The sequence below is a fragment of the Lactuca virosa genome, chromosome 5 (assembly GCF_052849685.1).
Source record: "Lactuca virosa cultivar CGN04683 chromosome 5, Lactuca_virosa_CGN04683_v6, whole genome shotgun sequence".
NCBI classification, from domain to species: Eukaryota; Viridiplantae; Streptophyta; class Magnoliopsida; order Asterales; family Asteraceae; genus Lactuca; species Lactuca virosa.
This window is the reverse complement of record NC_136430.1, coordinates 410,142,232-410,164,283: the sequence shown is the minus strand read 5'-3', so window position 1 is coordinate 410,164,283 and position 22,052 is coordinate 410,142,232. Positions and strand designations below refer to the sequence as shown.

Here is a 22,052-nt window from a genome sequence, read left to right as displayed (position 1 = left end):
ATAAAATATAAAATAAACGATTAATATAATAAAGAATTAAAACCAAAAGCATATTAATGACAGTGAGTAGACGTGTGAAAGGAAATATATGTATTTAAAGTGTTAACTGGTATTTGTATGGGTGCGATTAAAATCCCTCTAAATACACCATAACTAAAAGGGAAAATGACTTATATGGGTAATTATGTTTCAAAAGTGTTCAAAAAATACCATTTAAATTTGGTGTGTCCAAAAAACACTATCTAACTAAAGAATTTGTACAAAAAACACCAACGAAGTACATTCTTTGTTCAAATTTGACCTTGTGGTAACCGGCAATTACGGTTAAAAATAAGTAAATGAAAAAAACAAGAGGAAATGACTCAAAGGGGTAACTATGTTTCAAAATCATTCAAAAAACACCATCCAAGTTTGGTATGTTCAAAAAACACCATCCAAGTAAACTTTTTGTACAAAAAACACCAACAAACTATATGTTTTGTTCAAATATTACCCACCGGTAACTGACTCTTACAAGTTAAATGACGACTTGGCTTAACTATTATGACATGACATAATAATTATTGACAAAACAATAAATGATATATTCCTCATTTAAAAATCGATTTAGGGTTTCTTCATGAACGAATGACTTCTTCTTCTCCTATGATTGCTCTTCTTCTTCTAAAGTGATGATCTCGAACTCAAGTCCAAAACCCTAATTCTTGACATAAGGCAAAAAGGGCTCCTTTACTCCTGCCTCAATGGCCCCCCTCCCCCTAAGGCCCAAATCCATAAAAAGCCCAAAAAGGCATCCAAGTCCAACTACAAGGCCTCTGAGGCCCAATATGGCCCAAGAACCCTCAGCATGGCCTTAAGCCCAAAAATGACCTGCTACAATCAGGTGGGCCCGAGGCCTAACTTAAACAAGTCCATGCATACACCCAACATATGCTGAAGCCTCTGCGATCCGAATGTCGAGCCAGTACGCCCGACCTACTCTTAGTGTACGCCCAACGTACTCGGCTACGGTCTAGAACCGCCAATCTTCCGAAGGCCATAACTTCTTCATTCTAAGTCCGATTTCGCTGTTCTTTATATCCATGGGAGCTAATTTAGGCATCAGACAGCCATACCGAGGGTTATGGCCTTTATATTGCGATTCTTAGTGTTGCCTTAATGCTACATTAGAATTCGTCATTCCCGGGTCCAACCGAGGATTATGGCCTTCGGAAACGAAATCACAATCTAATTTGGACCCCGACATAGCTCTCTGATGCCTAAATTAGATTGCCATTCTTAGTGTTACCTTAATGTTATGTATGGTATCTCTTTTTTTTGCCTTACCTTACTCTGCATTGGATATCATGTCTTTGGGGTATTTATAGGCTGCTCATTGTTAGAAGAGTTTATAGTCTTGACCGGTCTTCATTTATTATCCGGTCTACAGACAGACACGTCTCTTGTCCTTTCCTTGTTATTTTATTGTTTCGTACCATTTCTTTTGCATGTTTCCTGGGATATGGTTCCGATACTTATGTACGATGTATTCGAATTTATATTCGTTCGTAACAAGTCGTGGTTTCTGTAATGCCCATTTGGTGATGGATAATGTAGGTTGTGGGGACCGAGTGTTCGGTTTGTGTTGGAGACCAAGGGCATATCAGTAAGTATCAGTTCGAGCCTTTATGAAGTTTGGGTTTATGTTAGAAAAGTTTTAAGGCAATGGAGATTTGATAGAAGTGTAGAACTTCTCCTTTCCTTCCCGTGGATATAAAGAATGACGAAATCGGACTTAGAATGAAGAAGTTATGGCCTTCGGAAGATTGACGGTTCTTGACCCTAGCCGAGTACGTTGGGCGTACGCTAGGAGTACGTCAGGCGTACTGTCTTGAAATCTGAATCGCAGAGGCTTAAACATATATTGGGTGTATGCATGGACTTGTTTAAGTTAGGCCTCGGGCCTACCTGATTGTAGCAGGTCATGTTTTGGGCTTAAGTCCATGTTGGGGGTTCTTGGGCCATATTGGGCCTTAGAGGCCTTGTAGTTGGGCTTGGATGTCTTTTTAGACTTTTTATGGATTTGGGCCTTAGCGGGACGGAGGCTCATTGATGCATGGGTAAAGGAGCCGTTTTTGACTTATGTCAAGAATTAGGGTTTCAGACTTGAGTTCGAGATCATCACTTTAGAAGAAGAAGAGAAATCATAGGAGAAGAAAAAGTTATTCGTTCATGAAGAAACCCTAAATCAATTTTTAAATGAGGAATATATCATTTATTGTTTTATCAATAATTATTATGCCATGTTATAATAGTTGAGCCAAGTCATCATTTAACCTGTAAGAGCCAGTTACCGGTGGGTAATATTTGAACAAAACATATAGTTTGTTGGTGTTTTTTGTACCAAAAGTTTACTTGGATGGTGTTTTTTGAACATACCAAACTTGGATGGTGTTTTTTGAACGATTTTGAAACATAGTTACCCCTTTGAATCATTTTTTTCCTTTACTTATTTTTTACCGGTAATTGCCGGTTACCACAAGGTCAAATTTGAACGAAGAATGTACTTCGTTGGTGTTTTTTGTACAAATGCTTTACTTGGATGGTGTTTTTTGGACACACCAAACTTGAATGATATTTTTTGAACGATTTTGAAACATAGTTACCCATATAAGTCATTTTCCCTAACTAAAACCATTTTTAATAACCAAAGGGCTTCTAACCCAACGTTATCCGGTGTTGCCATCCGTCCTTGAGGTTGAGGGTTTAAGTCCCGTCGTTGACATAGGTGAATTTAAGGTTTAGTTTATGAGTAGGTTAGATTTGTCGTTTTAAAAAAAACCATTTTTAATAAGTCAATGCTACTGTTAACTAAGCCAAATATAAAAATATTAAAAAATGTAATAGTTATGGTTAATGAATGACGGGATCTCCGTTAAATTCTTAAAATTATTTATGTTATTTTATTGAAAATAATTAATTTTCATATTAATATTTATAATTGTGTAATTTATTTTTTAATCGTTATATACATGGTTGTCAAAATCGCGATCCTGATCGTAGGATCTTACGATCCTACGATCCTAGGTATGAAAAACGATCCGGATCGTAAAAGGATCGTATTTGGTGTAGGATCGCAGGTAGGATCGTAAGATCGTAGGTAGGATCGAGATCCGATCCGATCCGATCCTACCTTCCCTTGATTTTTTTTTGCAAATGAATTTTTTTTACCTTTTTATATCTTTTACCCTTACCAATTTACCAATTTATCATTTATCATTTTGTGTTGTGACTTATGACTAATACTTTGAAGTTTTTATAATTTTTGAACGAAAAATTGAATGTTTAAAATACTTTTCATGATTAAAATTTAAAAATTAAAATTATTTTTTATTTTGTGGGATCTTAGGATCCCGATCCCGATCTTACGATTTCGATCTTGCAAACCCAAAAACGATCCTAGGTAGGATCCCGATCTTGACAACCTTGGTTATATATATATATATATATATATATATATATATATATATATATATATATATATTTCATTTTTTATTATACTATAATATTTAAATTACATTTTCTTATAATAAAAAATAAATTTGTTATAAATTTTTAATTTATGTTTGATTTGCTAATATTTTTTTATTTTATATATTTGATTAAACTTGTATTAATCTTCGATTATTCATTAGATGATAGGTGATTGTTTCGGCGACATTTATTTGATTAATCTTTATATATTAATCTTTAACCAAACAGAACTACAACAAATAAAATTTATAGTTTTCATTTACCACTATTTTGTCAAACACTGTCATATATTAATTTTGTTAAAAATACGTTAGGATTGTAGAATCATACAATCTTACGATCCTACATGCGATCCTACCTCAAAAATAAATAAATATTCAAGGGAGGTATGATCGGATCGAATCTCGATTCAACGATCCTACTTGCGATTCTACCCCAAATACGATTAGTATACGTTATGACTCGTTGTGCATACCTAAGATTGTCAGATCATACAATCTTACGATCAAGATCCTGATTTTGACAACTTGATATATAACGATCACGAACAATTAAACGAGCAATAAAAAAATAATATGATATTTTTTCACAACTATAATAAATAAAATTATCATTTTCATTTACCTCCGTTTTATCAAACATTGTCATATTTTAATTTTATTAATTATCAGAGACATCAACTACATGAATATTACAATTATTACGTGGTGCATTCGGTGGAATATATGAATGAAGTCGAGCATTATACAATATTTCCCATCCAGCAGAAAGTTCTGATCTGTTGTGACACCAAAGTGGCAAAACTGTACGCATTGGATGTGATTCTTGTAAATCAACTTTTACGTAATGACCATTATGAACGAAGGTGATAACAATAGATCTATGATGTGAGATGTCTTGTGGGTCATGCCAAAGTTGAAAACAGGTAGACGAACCTTGTTTGTCTAAAAAATAGATGATGATATCATACTTGTTAGCAATGAGGAATCTAGTATCCGACATAATCAACCAATATTCATGTTGATGTTGTGCAGAACCCAATCCAGAGAACCTCAACGACTGATGCGTTGTTTATATCATCCTGAAAAATCATTGCATATCGTCCCCAATTTTGTAATAACTCGTTGTATAATTCTGAGCGGATTTGATGCCAATAGTTTTGATTATACCCGCGGGAGACAACTATTGCTCGAAATCCACAATTTTCATCTCCCTCCACATCTTCAATGTTTGTAACATATGGATGAAATTCATTTGGAATTTCACTCATAAGTGAAATTAAATAAAATGTTGAAGGCTCTTGAAACAAAAATGTATCGTGCCTCTCTGGTTCTTGGTTTAAATCAAACTGATTAGACCCATTATAATATGACATAGACGTCGGAAAAATATGTCTACGAGGATATTGAGTTGGTAGATCTTGAGGAGGCAGAACAGGGTGTCTTGTTTGTGTACTCAACAGCGGACGTCCTTTTGGTACTTTGTTTTTGTGGGAAGTAGGTTCCCGAAGCAAAGTTGTTGATGGTGAAAATGTATCTTTTAACTTTCGCACCCAACCACACTGAAATAAAGATGGGGTAATTATTGTAAATGTAGGGTAAGTTAAAGGACCATAAATGTAAATATAGTTATATTATTTTATATGATGGTAATTGTCTTCATTTACACCGCACTGAAATAACCATAGGGTATTTATTATAAATGTAGGGTAAATTAAAGGACCATAAATGTAAATATAGTTATGTTATTTTGATTTGATGGTCTTCATTTACACCACACTGAAATAAAGATAGAGTATTTATTGTAAATGCAGGGTAAGTTAGAGGACAATAATGTAAATATAGTTATATTATTTTGATTTGATCGTATAAAGATAGAGTATTTTTTGTAATTATAGGATAAGTTAAAAGACCATAAATGTAAATATAGTTTTGTGAAGTCAAAATTAAATCATTCAGATTGTCAAATGTTTATAACTAACAAAATATAATTACAATTATTTTTAATCAAAGGTAACTATAATAAATAAAACTTAGTCTTTATTCATCATTCTTTTGTCAAACACAATCATATTTTAATTTTTATTAGAAATATGTTAATGTTAATATTAACAATAAAACATGTTTATATATATATATATATATATATATATATATATATATATATATATATATATATATATATATATAGACAAAACTGCAAAAATGGTCCCTGTGGTATGTATTTTTTTGGGGTTTCAGTCCAAACCACGACTTTTTTGGATTGGTGGTCCTTTTGAGCTAGTTCTGTTGCATTTTTGGTCCATCGGTAAACTGAAATGACTTTAATACCCTTGGGTATTTATTTTCTATTTTTAAATTCATTTTTTTAAAATTTAATTATTATTTATTCATTTAATTATTAAAAAAATTAGAGTGCCTCTCTCTCTCTCTGTGGACAAAGAAGAAGAAAAACCGATGACCTTCACCGGCGATGGCAACCCTCCTCCCCTTCCCTTCAATTTCATCAACTCTGGCTACCAAACACCTCCTGTCCGGCGCAACTACTGTAGCTCTGCTTCCCTGCGTTTGTGTCATTTGCGCGGGTAAACGGTTAGTGTGTGTGTGTGTGTATATATATATATATATATATATATATATATATATATATACACACACACACACAGACAAACACACACACAAACTAACTAAGAGCATCCGACAATGCAAGTAGTATAAGAGTTGAATGAGATGATGATTAGGATTAAATATGAACTCAATGAGTGTGGGTGACGACATGGAGTAAAATTGAATGAAGGAGTTGAATGATCATTGAATGTTTCAATAGAAATAATAAAATGGTGATTATGATTGAATAAGGGTTTAATGGGTTGTGAGTGTTGTTGTATAGATGTATAATGGGCATGGTTCTAACAAACGCGCCATGGCGCGCCCCAAGGCGTGCCATGGCGTGAGGCGTGGTGTAGCCGTTACGAAAACGTCCAAGTCGGGTTTGTTAAGCGTGACGTCCAAATAACGTGTCAAGGCGCGCCTTATCGCGATATGGCGCGAGTTTTTTCAAAGCGCGAGTTTTTTTTTGTTTTTTGATTTTTTTTATCGGGACTAAAATAATTGAGTTTTTGTTAAATTTTTATATTAAATACTAATATAACACTTCTAAAAATTTGATATACTTGATAAAGATCAATAATTATATGATTTATCTCTTGTAATATATAGAAAATAGTCACGCCTTGAAAAACGCCATGACTCGCCAAGGCTTGTCATGACTTAACTTTTACCTTGCCGCCAAGCCACGCCTCACGTTATTTAGAAAATTGATAATGGGTGATGTGTCAATTCATTGAACACCATACAAAAAAGCTTATATAACCCGGTTAAATCATTTAAAAAACCCGATTTTCAACCGAGTCTTATAACTAGCGAGTCCTATGTGAAAAACTAAATAAAACCCGGTTTCAAAACCGAGCCCTTTTACACTTTAAAGAACACGGTTTTATATATATATATATATATATATATATATAGGGTTAGGTTATTTTGTTCTAACTATCTATTGTGTGCATGTAGGATTGATTCTGGACCAATCATTTTAGTTATTTTAAGAAAGTAATTAATGCATATTACACGTTGAAGATATAATGAGTATTAATTAAATCTTCAGCATTTAATATGAATTAATTACTTACTTAAAATAACTAAAATGATTGGTCCAGAATCAATTCTACATGCACACAATAGATAGTAAAAACATTTGAACCTAACTCTCTCTCTCTCTCTCTCTATATATATATATATATATATATATATATATATATATATATATATATATATATATATATATATATATATATATATATATATATATATATATATATATATATAAAGACCACTACCAATATGCGATATGCAGGTTACAACTATTACATTTCTACTTTTGAATTCAACCAATAAAACTCCCCTACATAATTTCGAAATGAATTCTTACATATCAACATCACTAATTAGTACCCGGCTGAAAGGTTTTTTGACACGACTTTTTTGCCACTTCCCACAAATATCAATCTCGTTGCATTCATTTGTGCTTCATATATGAACCTCCTATAACAAATACACACATGGAGATAACATTAGATGCCAACCATAGCAGATACAGGGTTGCTAACTTGTTATGTATGCATACTAAGTTTGTTGAAATATTTGTTTAATAATTTAAGTGTATGAAGCTTTTATTTTGTTTATTCCTTAAAGTAGCATCATTAGGTAAATGATATACTACAAACAACACACACACATACATGAGGGAGAGAGGGTGACCTGGAAGTTGTTTTTATCTCAAACTTGAAAAAAATGAAAGTGTTGGTCCTAAAAGTCATGAGATACAACAATTATTTATCTAATATGTTAGCATGCTCTAAATCAAAATGAAACTAAGTATAAATCACTATTTCAAATTTCACCCAAATATTTCCAACAACAAACTACTAGAACTTCCAAAAAAGTTACCTTATAAACATAAGAAAGGACGTGAGTACTTTTTCCATGATACCAAGCAACTCTATAAAGAATAGCAACTAATTTCCCCTGCACCATGTCAAAAGTTTAAAAATCACAGTTAGATATTTGAATATTCCAACTAATCATTAAATAAAATAAATTACCAACCCACAGGGCAGCTAAAATTGTTATTCATGGATGCTTTTGTGTCACCAAAAGCTTTAAAGTATATATCTAGTTTGATTTATTTTGACTGTCACTTCACTGTAACCTCTTTTATCAGATGCCCCCTAGCTAATTTTGTTGCCACACTCTTTCATGCTTTACTTTCTGCACTACATCAAACAAAACTTCCATTTTACAAAAACACTTTAAGGCAAAAACAACATAGAAATGATATAATACAAACCTAATGATGATACAGATTGACTATTTAAACCATTTGTAAAGTAGAGTAAACTTACTTATATATCCTTGTTTACTTTATTTTAATTCTTCAACATCACAATATCACTTTCAAAAGATACCTCTCATCATATCTCTATAAGCAGCATCAACAATTCCATACACATGAGGTAACTATTTATAATTTTTTCTTTACATAAAACATGGGTCATTGAATGGAGGAGCTGTGATGCAACCGGGTGCTGAAACCCTACATTCGATCCCATGTGAGAACAGTTTTGATGAGGGAAAGCCTGCATAGAAGGTGGTCTTTGTTGTGATAGCAGTGGAACTGGAGGGAGACAGTGGTGCTTGGGTAGTAACATAATAGATGTTAGTAAATAGTAAAATTAATCAGAATACCTCTGAGGTTGTTGCAGCATTCCTAACATTATTCGTACCTGAAGGTACATAGTAATAAAAGAAACAAACATCACAATTATTTGGTTCTACCGCATCCTTTAACATCAAATTGGTATTTTATATATGCATATTGAAGTCGTATATAAGTTGGTGCTCTGGCCTACTTACATGATTCAAAATTCATTGCTTATTTTGGGAAAATGTAGTTCTTGGAGTCCTTACCATGGTGACATTGTATAGTTTATGCTTCATCCGTGAAATGTTCATGCTCACTAGTGGTAATTGTTTTTTTTTTTGATAAATCTCGCTTTTTAATAAAATTAAAGACACTTCAAATTAAAAAAGAGTGTATTTAGGTCAAATATATAGCGAATCGTAGGCATGTAGGATTTAAGGGTGCCATTGAAAGTATGCTTGGTGCATGGGCACTCTTTTCATAACTTATACACAAAAAGTCTAAATTGCTGAAAAACGAGCCATATAACCTTAAAATTTGAGTGTCTTGGTCATAAAACTCGGTTGTATTCAAAAGTCTGGGACATATAACCTTATGGCTATAAGACACGGGTGTTACAATAGAAACCGGGTTATTTTAGTATTAAATATAACCCGGTTGTTTCCTAAAAGCCGGGTCATATGAGATCCTCCCTTATAAATCCCGTTTTTTGCATAATATAACCCGTTTTTTTTCCAAAAACTGGGTCTTATATACGGCGTCCTATGTGCCATTTTGTAGTAGTGATAGAATTCATGGATCCATAAATCAAGCAAACATATTGATGTAAAACTGTAAATATATATCAACAATAATAGACATCCGATTAAGTTTGATGACATGTATCATTAGCTAATGATTATTATATTACTCATATATAAATCATATATATTTGGGTAAATTACACCATTCGTCCCTCGTGCATGTGTCAAAAAGCACGTTTAGTCCCTATTTTCAAAAATTAACCCGGATCGTCCCTGGGTTTGTTTTTTCTTGCACGCTTAGTCCCTATTGACATAAAATGACTATTTTGCCCTTAATAAATTATTTTTTAATTTAATTTATTTATCATTTTAAATTAATAAAAAAAAGAAAAAAAATATTATGTCCAAACCCACCCACCCCTCCTTTCCCTTTCCCAGATTCTATCCCTTATTCTCACCTATTCATCTTCCTTTCGAACTCATCTTCCTCTCTAATGATTGGCACCCCTGAAGCTACTCTGACGAGATAATGAAACCATCCACACTCAATGCACAATGTAGAACAAAAGCAACAACAGAGAGAGAAAGAAGCTGGTGGCGGTTCAAATATGAGTTTCAGATGGGAGTTTCATATCCGGTGGAGCTGGTGGTGTTTAGGGTGGTTTCCGGTAAAAAAAACCTCATACTTTCTCCTCTAAACCCACTGATCAGAGAGAGAAAGAAGTTGAGGGAAACAAAATCGATGAGAGGAAGAGGAAGAGGATACCAAGGAGATCGGTTTTCCGGAACTGAAATAAAATCCTCCATGTGTCGCCTCCAATCCACCACCGTCCTCCCTGCAAGCCACTACTGAAGTTGTAATCCATGGATTTGCACTTCATGGATCTGCACTCTGTCGATATGCACGCTAGAGATCGTCTCTTCGAACTCTTCTAGGTGCTGGTACATGAGACGTCAGGTTTAGAGATGAAGAAGGGGACAAAAGGGGTTAGCAAAGTTTGGTCGGAGACGGAGGGGGACGACGACGTCTGGTCGGAGAAAAACGTTGTTTTCCCCATTTTGATTTTGCCCTAATTCTGGATTGTTTGCATAATAATTGGTTTGCTTATATTTTTTGGGTTTTTCGGTAGTAATGATTGAGCGATGACAGGTGGTGTTCGAAGGGGGTGGGGTGAGCTGAGACCAGATTTCTGGTGGTGGTTGTCTATGTTTCCAATGGTGGTTGCGCAAGTTTTTAGTGGTGTTGCAGATGTTCGATGAGGGTGGTGGTTTAGTGTTCTTTAAAATAAGAGAAAGAGCATGTAAAAGTGTTAGGTGGACCCACAAATTTAATTAAAATATTTTTTAATAATTCAAAATAATCAAAAATATTAAAAATAAATGAAAAAGAAATTGCAAAGGGCATTTTGGTCATTTCAAGTCTCACAAGGGATGAAACATGATAATTTAAACTAACGAGGGATGAAGCGTGCACCTTTTTATGATATAAGGGACGGTCCGAGTTAATTTTTGTAAATAAGGACTAAACGTGCTTTTTGGAACATGCACGAGGGACGAATGGTGTAATTTACCCTATATATTTAGACAAAGTTATTGTTATCGAATACAGCGGAAACAGACAACACACACGTACGTAATCACTCTTTCAAAAGCACAACACACCGCGACTAAAACGACAGATGAACAAAGGAAATGCAATGAAAAGAACCATCATCTATAATCGATGTTTCAATTAAAAAACATGCAAAGATCATAGATCTCACTCGCCTTTGGGACTCCAGACAGTGTAGTAAGTTTGAACAGCACTAAGAAAAAGAGCCATCACAGCTCCTACTAGAGCTAGAAACGACCATGGGCTCTTGATGTACTCGTGCTTGAGTTGTGAACACCATGTGTTCCTCAAGTCTTCATAATGTTTTTGGATTTGGTACATGACTTTGGAATATGCTATATTGTTGGGCACCAAACCGCGACCGTTGGCTATTTCGTTGAAGAGTGTTGCAACTTCTTGGTCACTTCCAAGGGAGTTATCAAGGACCCCAGCATTTCGAAGAGCCTTAACATCCTCAGGGTGATCGATGAGAGAATCGAGGAGGCATATGTAGGAGGTAACCCATGCATGTGCGTCATCTGAACACATTTCATAGGCTATTAAGTTTAACACCATGAGCTTGGTGGAGTCATCCACGGTTATCGGAGGAAGTTTTAAATATGCTGAAAACCACCACCACCACAGTTCAACGAACTCCACAGTATCCAAAGACATTCGGCTACTCGGCTTGAAATGGATCCCGACATCTACAAGCTCGCTAACGTTACGAAAAGTACATCTGGTGCTTATTTCATCATTACGGTTGGAATGAACAATCGTGTGGGATTCATTCTGGGCACTTATCCCCTTTAGCCCAGTATGCAGACGATGGAGCAGATGATCACCTATGAATATGTAGCTCCCGTGTGATTCTGGTGCAGAATTTTGATCAGTTTGGGTCGAACGACTTCCTAAATTAAAAAACTGGAACCAAACTCTTTTCTGCATCCGCGGAGACAAAATGTTGTCAACGAAGAAGGATTGAAACTTGTCAAGCCTATCAAGTTTTATCAAATCCATCACCTCGTTTAGAACTTTGAAGGGAATTTGGTTTTCCAGCGAGAACAAGTCTTGGTTGATTAACACAGTCTGGTGGCTTCTCAAGTAGCTACAATTTTCAGCTCTCTCCCCGTAGATAAATCGGATATAATACAAAATAAAACATCCGTCCAGCAACATCATCGTAGTGAATTCCTCATCATTGAGATGGTCTGTTGATTCTTCCTCATAGAACCCTCTTAACTCTTTCACCACGTTCGCTTCCCCAAGCTTTTTATACAAGTTGCTAAGGCCCACCTTATACTCCAATCGTGAGAGGAGTTGCTTGGTAAAAACAGGCTTGAGTTTCTCGACTGACTCGAGCTTCGGGTTGCCATAATGGTATGGACCGATGGAAACGACCTTTGGAACATAGTACTTCTCGTAATCGCCCTCCTCTCTCAACAAAATCTCCGGGACTCTGCGGATTCGTGCGGATGACGAAGGTGGTGGCATGGCGTTTTCTATCAAGTCGATAACAACACATGCCCCATCTTGGTTCTCCATGCTGCTAGAATTGATATCGTCGTGCTTGGCTATTTTTGGATTTCGTGGTTTTGTATTAATTAGTAGTTATGGGATCGTAAGCAAGTACTGTCGATGATCTTGGTACATGAATAAAATAAATAGCAACATTAGTGATTCAGAATCTTGAAGACCACTTTGTTTTGCTTTTTTGGGAAAGAGTTGAAGACCACTTTGTTAACATATGAAGCTAGGAATCAGCATAGCATGACAAAGCTTGCTTTTGAGGTGAAGTATTATTAAATATATACTTTGAGGGTGAAAAACGAGGAATCCATGTTGCTTTTGGTTTTAAACATTAAATAAATTAAACCAAAAATTGCCAAATTAGTTAGCAATATAGTTTTTTTTTTTTTTTTTTTTTTTTTTTTTTTTGTAAAAAACCAAAACATGGTATATAAGTATATAACTGTAAAAAAATATTTAGCAATGGTACTTCGCAAAATATAGGATAAATAATTGTAACTAGAAAAGAAACATGTGCGTTGTATGAATCAGATTTTTTTTTCTTTTATTTATTTTTTTATTTATTTTGATGTTTAGTGGGCCAAGTACAAAATATTTGTTGCATAAGTTGAGTTTTTTGTCTCATTAATCCTGCATAAAAAAACAATACCAATAAGTATAAGTCAATATATAATATGTCATAAAATGATGGAATGGAACCTGCAATTGACGTGGAATCTGAGCGAATGCTTTGTCAATTAGAGTATAGATTAAAGTTAGAAAAGATAAATTATAAATTTGGTCTATATTTTTAGATCAAAAATTTTATTTTACCCTTTAAAATCCTGAAAAAAATAAAAATAAAATTATACTCTTATGTTCTCTTACAACATGTACTTTCAATTCTTTTTAGAGCCACTTCACATAAAGCATTGAAATTTTTTAATGTTATAGCAGCAATTTTAATCATGTATTTTTTTGCTTATGACATTGTACTTTCAAAATAAAATGCTTAGAAAAGATGCATTTTAAGAAAATTAGAATATTATAATAAGTAGGGGCGTAGACACCCGTTAACAAAACAATTTAGTGACTACGGATGGGGTGGAGGGCATGGATCATGAAGATGATAAACCTTCTCACCTCAATGGTCGTTGGTCAGCATTAGACAACAAAAGTTAGATAATAACAACATCCGTTCTACACTTAAAACCCGATTCAAAAGAAAAAAATTACCATGAAACACTGAAACCAACATTTCAAATTCAAGAAAATAAATATTTTTTTTTTGAAAAATATTTTGTGGTGAATTCTTTTACCGATCTGACTTTTGCAAAATGGTCATAATGGTTTTTATACCTATTGCAATTTTTTGACCAAAGAACTTAACCTTGATTTTGTATGCTCCACTCAAAAACCTTCCAATAACAATAAAATATCTTTGTAATTTTAGGGTATAAAAAAGTAAAAGAAAACGCTTCGCCTTTCCGTCGACACACAAAAAAAATGTTAGATTCATTAGGCACAAAAACCACAAAGTTGATGGCAGAATCACAAGCTGACCATCCACTGATTTGAAGGCCCGCTAACATATCTAACTCTTGTTAGAGAGTATGCATTTGTTTATTTTTGTCAAATTGCGTACTCATTTATTTAGGGTTCTCCTATATACACGAATAAATTCGTGTATTGCATAAAAGTCCCCTTTTTACTTACCTTCACATCCAATCTGTCCAATCCATTATAAATCCATTATACTTGTCAACTATTTTCATTTAAGACCCTATAACTTATAACAATAACCTGTATTACCCCTTTAAGTTTTAAATCTTTTTACTTTAAAAGTTTGTATTTTTTTATAATAATATATTCTATGTTTTTGACAAATTTTCATATATATATATATATATATATATATATATATATATATATATATATATATATATTCAAACGAAAACAATTATGAAATCGAGAACGCGAGAAATGATATTGACAATCCATTTTGAAATGATATTTTTTTCGATTTTGTTTTTCAAATTTATTATAAATTTTAATTTTTAATTCTCTATAGATGAACATTAATATTGATATAATACTTTTTTAAACAAATACAAATAAATTAATTTTTAATTCTCTATACATGTCTAATACTGTTGACTAAAAATGAATGTTGAAAAAAAATAGTGTAAGATTTGTTGAAAAAACATATCATTTCAAAAGATGTTAATGATTTTAGTGTCACCGTGTCATTTTATATAATTGGAACTAAAAATAAATTTATATGTTTATGGTTCTTAAGTTGAATATTTATGTTTGTTCTTTTATTTCATATGGTTTTTGACACTTACATATATCATTATTTATGAAAATAACATATATTTTTTATCCACGTAATGAAATAACATATATGTCCGTAAAATCAAACGTGTTTGAAATAATACCAAGATTATATTTATTATTCATCAATACAATATAAAATATTAAACCAAAACATAACTAATGTTACACACAATTGAAAAAAGCTTTTTATAAAAATAAAGATAAAAACGGCTGGGCAATATATATTTGGATTTATATATTATTTGATATTAAAAAGGATGATTTGGAATCTTAAACAAGAATCTTAAAAAACAAGATTATAAAAGAATAAGGGTTAAAGTAAACACTTATATATATATATATATATATATATATATATATATATATATATATATATATATATATATAAAGTTTATAAAAAAAATTATAAATAAAAATAAAATTGATATACAGTCAATCAAAATTTGTGTTTGACATTGACTGGCGGCACATCAAATCTTCGTGTAGTTGGAATATGGTTTGTGCCTTTAGAATTACCCTTTATTTAAAGAAAAAAATTTAAGAATACCAAAAATGTCAATTATTCCATCGTCATTCCATCAGTAGCAACAACTGGTAGAATCTTTCCATTATATATATATATATATATATATATATATATATATATATATAGAAATTAAATATCTTCCTATATTTTATTTCCTACCCAATAAAATGGTGACATGTGTAACATTTAATGCTTATTTATTGAGATTTAATGATATTTTAGGATACTAATATGATACATGTCATCATTTAAATTGGTAGGAAGATATATATAGAAACAAAAAGGCAAGAGGAAATTTAATTTTTCTCACTCTCTCTCTCTCTCTCTCTCTCTCTCTCTCTCTCTATATATATATATATATATATATATATATATATATATATATATATGGGAATATACATTGCAGCACCACCTAATCTTAGGTAATAAACCTCTTGAAAATACATTGTTTTACTATATAAAGATTATGGTTAGTGGATTCACGATTAATACTTGAAGAATTTAAATTCAAGATCGACACAATAGGATTTAGGGTTTAGGGTTTAAGGTTTTAATAAGGAAGTAAGAATATTGATTATCTTTGCCCTTCATGACAGTGGAAAAAAGTAATGTTCACTTGGGTGAAGTAGTAAACGATAATGGAGGAAAGAAAACAGAGGTGGTAAAACGATAATGAAAGAAACAAATGTTATCGAGGATGATATATTTATCAAGTGAAACCAAACCGGGTATATTTACAAAGTTAAAATGACATATTTTAAAGGTTTAGTACCTAAATTTAAGTGAGGCTGTAATGTATATTCCCTATCCCCTATATATATATATATATATATATATATATATATATATATATATATATATATAATTAACTTCTATGTCGTCATGTTCCATACAGTTAACGATGTGAACCCCAATTTATCTAATATAATTTGCGTCATTCCTACAACAAAAATGAGTTTTTTAAACTTTGGTAAACGTTGTTGTCATGTTACAACAAATGTGCCATTAGTGGGATTATAAAATAGTTTTCATACAATTGTTAATACTCTAGATAATAGTTGAAGTAAGAGGTGGGATTTTTGGAAACTTGGTGCAAATCATGAACAATATAGTCAGCAGATACTACCTTTTGGATGGTGATACAGAGACAAAAAGTGGTTCAACGGGGCTGCATTTTAGACCAAGAACACTGCAATAGAAATATACAAAAAGATTAAACAATAGAAAATGAAAAGATTTTGGCATTTCGGAACAAAAAATAAGAATAAATGCTATAATAATATTACGATATTAGGCATAAGCCTTAAAAATGCTTCAGCTATATTGTGATGACAAACAACTTTTTTTGCATCAACATTCCATGCTTTACCCCTCGATCAATAGTGCCTCCTTCATCGCATCCGCTGCCAAAATAAGTTTAAAAATTACATCTTTCTTCATTAAATTGTGGATTTTTAGGTTCATGAACAGTAACTTGTGAAGCTGATGCTGATAAACTTAGAGAACCGTAACTCAAAATTTTGTAATAAACACATGAAAAAAAACGATCTTTAGTTCTTTGAATTCCTAAACCTTAAAGATTAGAAACCCATTGTTGTCCAAATCAACTGCTTTCCCTTTTAGTTTCTTAAATTTAGAAACAAATTCAACACTAAGGACCTAAGCATGACGAATTCAAGAAATTAAAGTAAAGAAAAGGCTTATCGGATGGGGAATTAACTTGATCATCAGCAATTTAGCATCCTTTCTCACATAGATCAACTTGAGTTTCACTTTCTCTATAAATACATTGACCTGACGTGCAGTTAACACAAAAAGCAAACCATCTTTCAGTTTCTCTATTTTCATTTTACAACCAAAAAGCGGTATCATCATAAACACGGTGAAAATTTTGTCATGCCCAAAACTAAGGTTACCTTGAACAACAGACTGCAAAAAAAAAAAACAATTAGAAACATCGTTCAAGAATTTTATTGAGCAGTTGGTGTGCATCATCAAAGTTTCTTTCAAATCTGAAAATCATGTGGCTCTGTATAGCTAAATCGTCTTCCTGGGGTATGACTGAAGCCAGTCACCTTCCCCGATAGATATTGTCTTCGTCTTTGCATATTCTTCACGCCCAGCTCTTCCTGCTTTGACCTTCATTCAAATGAAACTCTTTAAAGATCTATCATTTTCAGTTCAAATAGAGTGTTGAAGTATGGATAGAGGAACTTACCACGATATCTAATACGTTTACTGCGATATTGCTTGGGCAATTTCCATCCATTGTTTGTAATAGCGGGACGCCACTGCTGCACCCTCCGGTGGTCGGCACCGTAACCATCGCCAGCTGCACTCATATTTTTTTTTGTTTCCGTGACCTGACAGCAACATAGATGAATCAATTATGTCCTCTGTGTTACATGTTTTTCAACTTGAAACATGATGAAATCGAAAAAAAAGAACCAACAATGAATAGAATGGAATAAGAATTCAATCTTTATAATCAAATTAAAAAATTCACGTAAAACACTAGTAAACGTATCTGATCAATTTGAAGTTTGAGAGGCTTGATTTCATCCAATAGAAACTTTCCCTTACCCTCCCACCCTTGTTCCTCTCTAATCGACCGCTGGTCCTCCCACATCCACCGCTGCTGTTCCCCGACCCATCCCGTTTGTTAGCGGTCGTATTCAGAAGAGACGAAGAAGAGTCAAGAAGAGTAGTAAAGGTATTTGAGTTGGTGGAATAAACCAACCCCGGTCGAGTTGAGCTAAACCCATGAATAGTAGCCTGTCAGGTACTGTTCATAAGGATGTTGTGCTTTAATTTATTTGCTAACACTACTTTAGAAAAAATAAGCTAAACAATTGTAACCAGCAGATATGTAAGTAATCTGTTGTAACACTCGCAACTTCTGGCTGGAAAATTGAGAAATAGTAACTAATGGCTATTATAATTTAAACCCTCGAATAAAGAATCATTAGTCGTGAGCGTTGCAGACTACATATTATAAGCCTTTTTGTAGATTTATCGATAACTGATTAAATAACGTTTTCAATAGATGATTATAGGATAAAAAAATCTTGATGAAATTGTAGTAGTCGAAATGGTGATTCTATAGATATAAGGAACGCCTAAATCTGACTTTGTGAGAGAAGTTCTGATTTTTCGAAGTATCAGTGTAATAATGTACGACACAGAAACCAAAATTGAAATCGGTTGATTTTTAGGAAAAACAATCTAAACGACAGTCGAAGATCTCATCAATAGGATTCCGTCGATATAAAGACTGTCGAGAACGGAGATCGTATGAGAAAATTCTGATTTTTTATACGGAGTTTAACAGTATAAATCTGTTAAAAATATAACTTTAGAAACTAAGTGAAAATTTGCTAACCGGGACTAAATAAAAGTTGTAGATCTCGTCGATAGCTATGTGTGGATCAGAAGAACGTCGAAAATGGAATTTGTATGAAGAAGTTACGAATTTTTGAAAATTTCCCGTCGACGCCACGTACGCATAGGTGCGACACGTGCTTCTAGAAGCTAGCCACATCGAAACTAGCTTGCAAATAACACGTGTCATTTGGAGAGCGGCTGACCAGAGCCAGGGCACGCCACACCTTCCCTGTTTTTCCATATAAATGTGCAACCACCCCTAATTTGTTTCTCACACCTTCCATAATTCCTTCTCTGGAAATTTCTTCCATAAATCCAAAAAAATCCTGGTATTTAGGATAATTTGGCTAAGCTCTGAGGTCCATGAGAGCCCGGAAAGCCGAAGCTATTAGGTCGGAGTTCTGCCAATACAATTTACAGACTCTTTTCAGGAAAATCTCTGTAAGTTAAGCTACACTTATATTGCTTTAAGTGTAATTTATATTTATATACATAGTCGTTGTTATGAAGTTATAAATAATATTTTTCAATGATTCCAAGTCATATTAGTGATTGACCTTCATGCGGGAGTGATGTTAGAATAAATCAAGAGTTGATCGATAGATTCAAGAACAGGAATAAGAATCAAACACAAAGAATGAAGATCAAAGTCGTGCTGAATGATTAAAATTTGTGCCTTAGAAGAGCTCGATAAAGAATTGCTACTGTAAAGGCACAGTAGGGTTACAAAAAGATCGATCCTAAATATGGTTCATGCATGCACTATAAATAGCCCAACCCTAGCACATTAAAAACCGGGTGGACAGGCCCAACCCGTTACATAAAGATCAAACAATACAATACAAATTTGACACAACACTAAATAACCCCAACAATCTCCCCCTTTGTGTCAATAAAGAAGGTAGATCTTCATTGTTGTTGGTGTTTATGAACTGTGAACAACTTCGGTATAATGCCCAACAAAGTCTTGCGAACTTGGAGGTACCAGTTACTCATATCCGAAAACACTTCTTATCTCCGACACTGTTCGCTTTCCACTGATCTATGAACTCCAAAATGTACTGCAGGCATGGAGTGAAGTATAAATGTTTGTCAGAAAGGTAGAAGCAAACTTTGTGAAAATTAGCACCTGCCATTTCTTTTATTTGAAAAGCCATACACCATCCATCCTTTCGTATTTTGCCCAGCTTCATTATAGCAAAATCTTCTGGAGCATCCTTGGGCAACACGGTTGGCTTCCTTCGGAGAACCGCTGCAATCTCTACATCCATTTTTCCAGCCTCCTGGGTATATGAGACCATCATCCTTTTAAGATGTGCAATGATGGGTTCGAACTTCTTTTCATCCTTCAGCAACAGATGAAGCAGAGAAATCCAATCGTACGGGTTTAAGCATGGCAGATCTGCGAGAGTAAACTCGAACATCTGACTCGTAGTAACTCTTGCAAATTTGAAACGAGCGTCCAGGAAGCTTTCAGTTTCAAAAGGGCCAGAAACCTTTACAACTGTAATTTTCTTCAAACTCCAGGTTTCGTATTGAGGCTTCATGTGCTTTAGGTAGAAAGAGAAGAGCATATGATCAACACTATTATCGAAAGGAGGAACATTCACAACTTTGTCAAAGCTACGAAACTGGAATGCCTTCGGATTTATTGGCATATCTAGTTGCGAATCACTAGTGTTTTCCATTTCGAAAGAGGTCATAGGCTCTAGTCAACAAACGTTTGGATTATCAACAGCTTCATTCAGAATCCATTCCATTGACCAGAGAGGAAAATTGTTTTCTGAGCTTTTAATGTTTCCTCAGCTGCATGAGTTGCCTTCTCTCGTTCCTTAGCCTCCCTAGCTACTCACAGATTTTCATCTAGTTCAGCATCGCGAGATTTACGCTTCAATTTCGCATTCTCATTCTATTCCTCCTCCTCATCATCATCATCATCTATTACCTTTTCTTTACCTCTCGAACCTGAAGCTACATTATCCTTCGGTTCGTTAAACTTGGGCTTTTCTTCATTTTCATCACCACCACCAGTACTTTTACCTGCACTAGAAGTTCTCGTAGGTTCTCCCCCTTGTTTTGGAATAGAATATTCCGAAATACCTCAATTATGTCGAGCATTGCGAAGATGGGCTTTAATTTCTCTGCAAGATGCTGACAAACAAATACGGTGAGGAGAGAATCACGAGTCTCGATTAGACTGTGCAAATTGGCGTTCACATCAGCAATGCAAATTTGAATGACAACGTTCTTGGATTTGAGTAGGTCTATCTAAGAGTTTGCATGCGATAATTGCACTGAGAGAACCTTCACCTTCTAAGTTTTAACAGCAAGCTCATCCATTATTATGTTCTCCATTGCCAAGTCTTCTTGTAGTTTCTCGATCTTTGAGGAGATGTAAGTTTGAAATTATGTATTATTAGTTTGAATTCCGGTACGAACCGTCTCAAGAGTTGTTTTCTCAGTGGTAAGGGTAGATCCAAGACTGGTAATCACTTGATTTGCTTTGGACTACGAATCCTCCGCATCACTCGGAGTTGGTGTTCTTTGCTTGCGTGTAGCTCGCTTTTTCTTCTTTGGGGCCTGAGGAGGTTTGGATGGTCCTGCCTTCGCTTTTTGTTTTCCTCCTTTCTTTGGCTTGTCTGCTTCCTCCAGAATCTTTCACACTATGTCAGTCAATGGTCGAGGACCTGAATCCGGTTTTCTGCGATAGGCTTGGATTACTTCACTGTCAGCCGGTACATTACGAAGCATCGTCTCTGGAATAGATCCGATAAGGTAAACCGTGAACTATCAGACAGAATCACGCTCGAAGTATGAAAAACCAGAATAGCAGCAATTATGGAACCCTTGATTACTGGAATATTGTGGCGATTAATGGCTCTCTGAACAACAATCGACCAAAAACGAGCACATGATATCTCGTTTTTCCTTGTAACTGAAAGAGTACTCTGAACGAGTTGAGTCCAAAGCACCGAACCGTAATCCAGATTGACTCCTGAGTATAAACTATAGAGGATTGTGAGAAAGAGCTTACTTGCGCTATCTGATCCGGTCACCCTTTCTGAAAAGCTCTTGAAAATTAGGGTGAATAAACCATTCCACATAGGAGGAAGGTTGGGCTTCTTGAACTTGGAGACAACGGAAAGATACTCTCTGTAACCCATCTGGTAGACCATCTCCAGAATAG

At 34.1% G+C, this 22,052-nt stretch overlaps 1 protein-coding gene and 1 long non-coding RNA gene across 3 annotated transcripts; both read right to left on the bottom strand.

Moving 5' to 3' along the window:
* Positions 1-11,081: 11,081 nt before the first annotated feature.
* Positions 11,082-12,981, bottom strand: LOC145113505 (putative UPF0481 protein At3g02645). Its single transcript, XM_079049583.1, has one exon. It carries the CDS (start codon positions 12,649-12,651, stop codon positions 11,275-11,277), a length of 1,377 nt encoding a protein of 458 aa, XP_078905709.1. The 5' UTR covers positions 12,652-12,981; the 3' UTR covers positions 11,082-11,274.
* A 3,443-nt stretch (positions 12,982-16,424) lies between these two features.
* On the bottom strand, positions 16,425-18,143 carry LOC145116504 (uncharacterized). Of its 2 annotated transcripts, XR_013712124.1 has the most exons (6): positions 18,065-18,143; positions 17,700-17,844; positions 17,398-17,620; positions 17,202-17,275; positions 16,768-16,884; positions 16,425-16,670 (listed from the first exon to the last, which is right to left on the bottom strand). It is a non-coding gene; the product is annotated as an uncharacterized LOC145116504 (long non-coding RNA). The 2 variants fall into 2 exon arrangements; XR_013712123.1 differs by lacking the exon at positions 18,065-18,143 and having other exon boundaries at positions 17,700-18,040.
* Positions 18,144-22,052: the final 3,909 nt, after the last annotated feature.

What these genes read in the sequence shown, in the direction of transcription:
- LOC145113505 (XM_079049583.1), bottom strand. Translation starts at nt 12,651, where the DNA reads ATGGAGAACCAAGATGGGGCATGTGTTGTTATCGACTTGATAGAAAAC.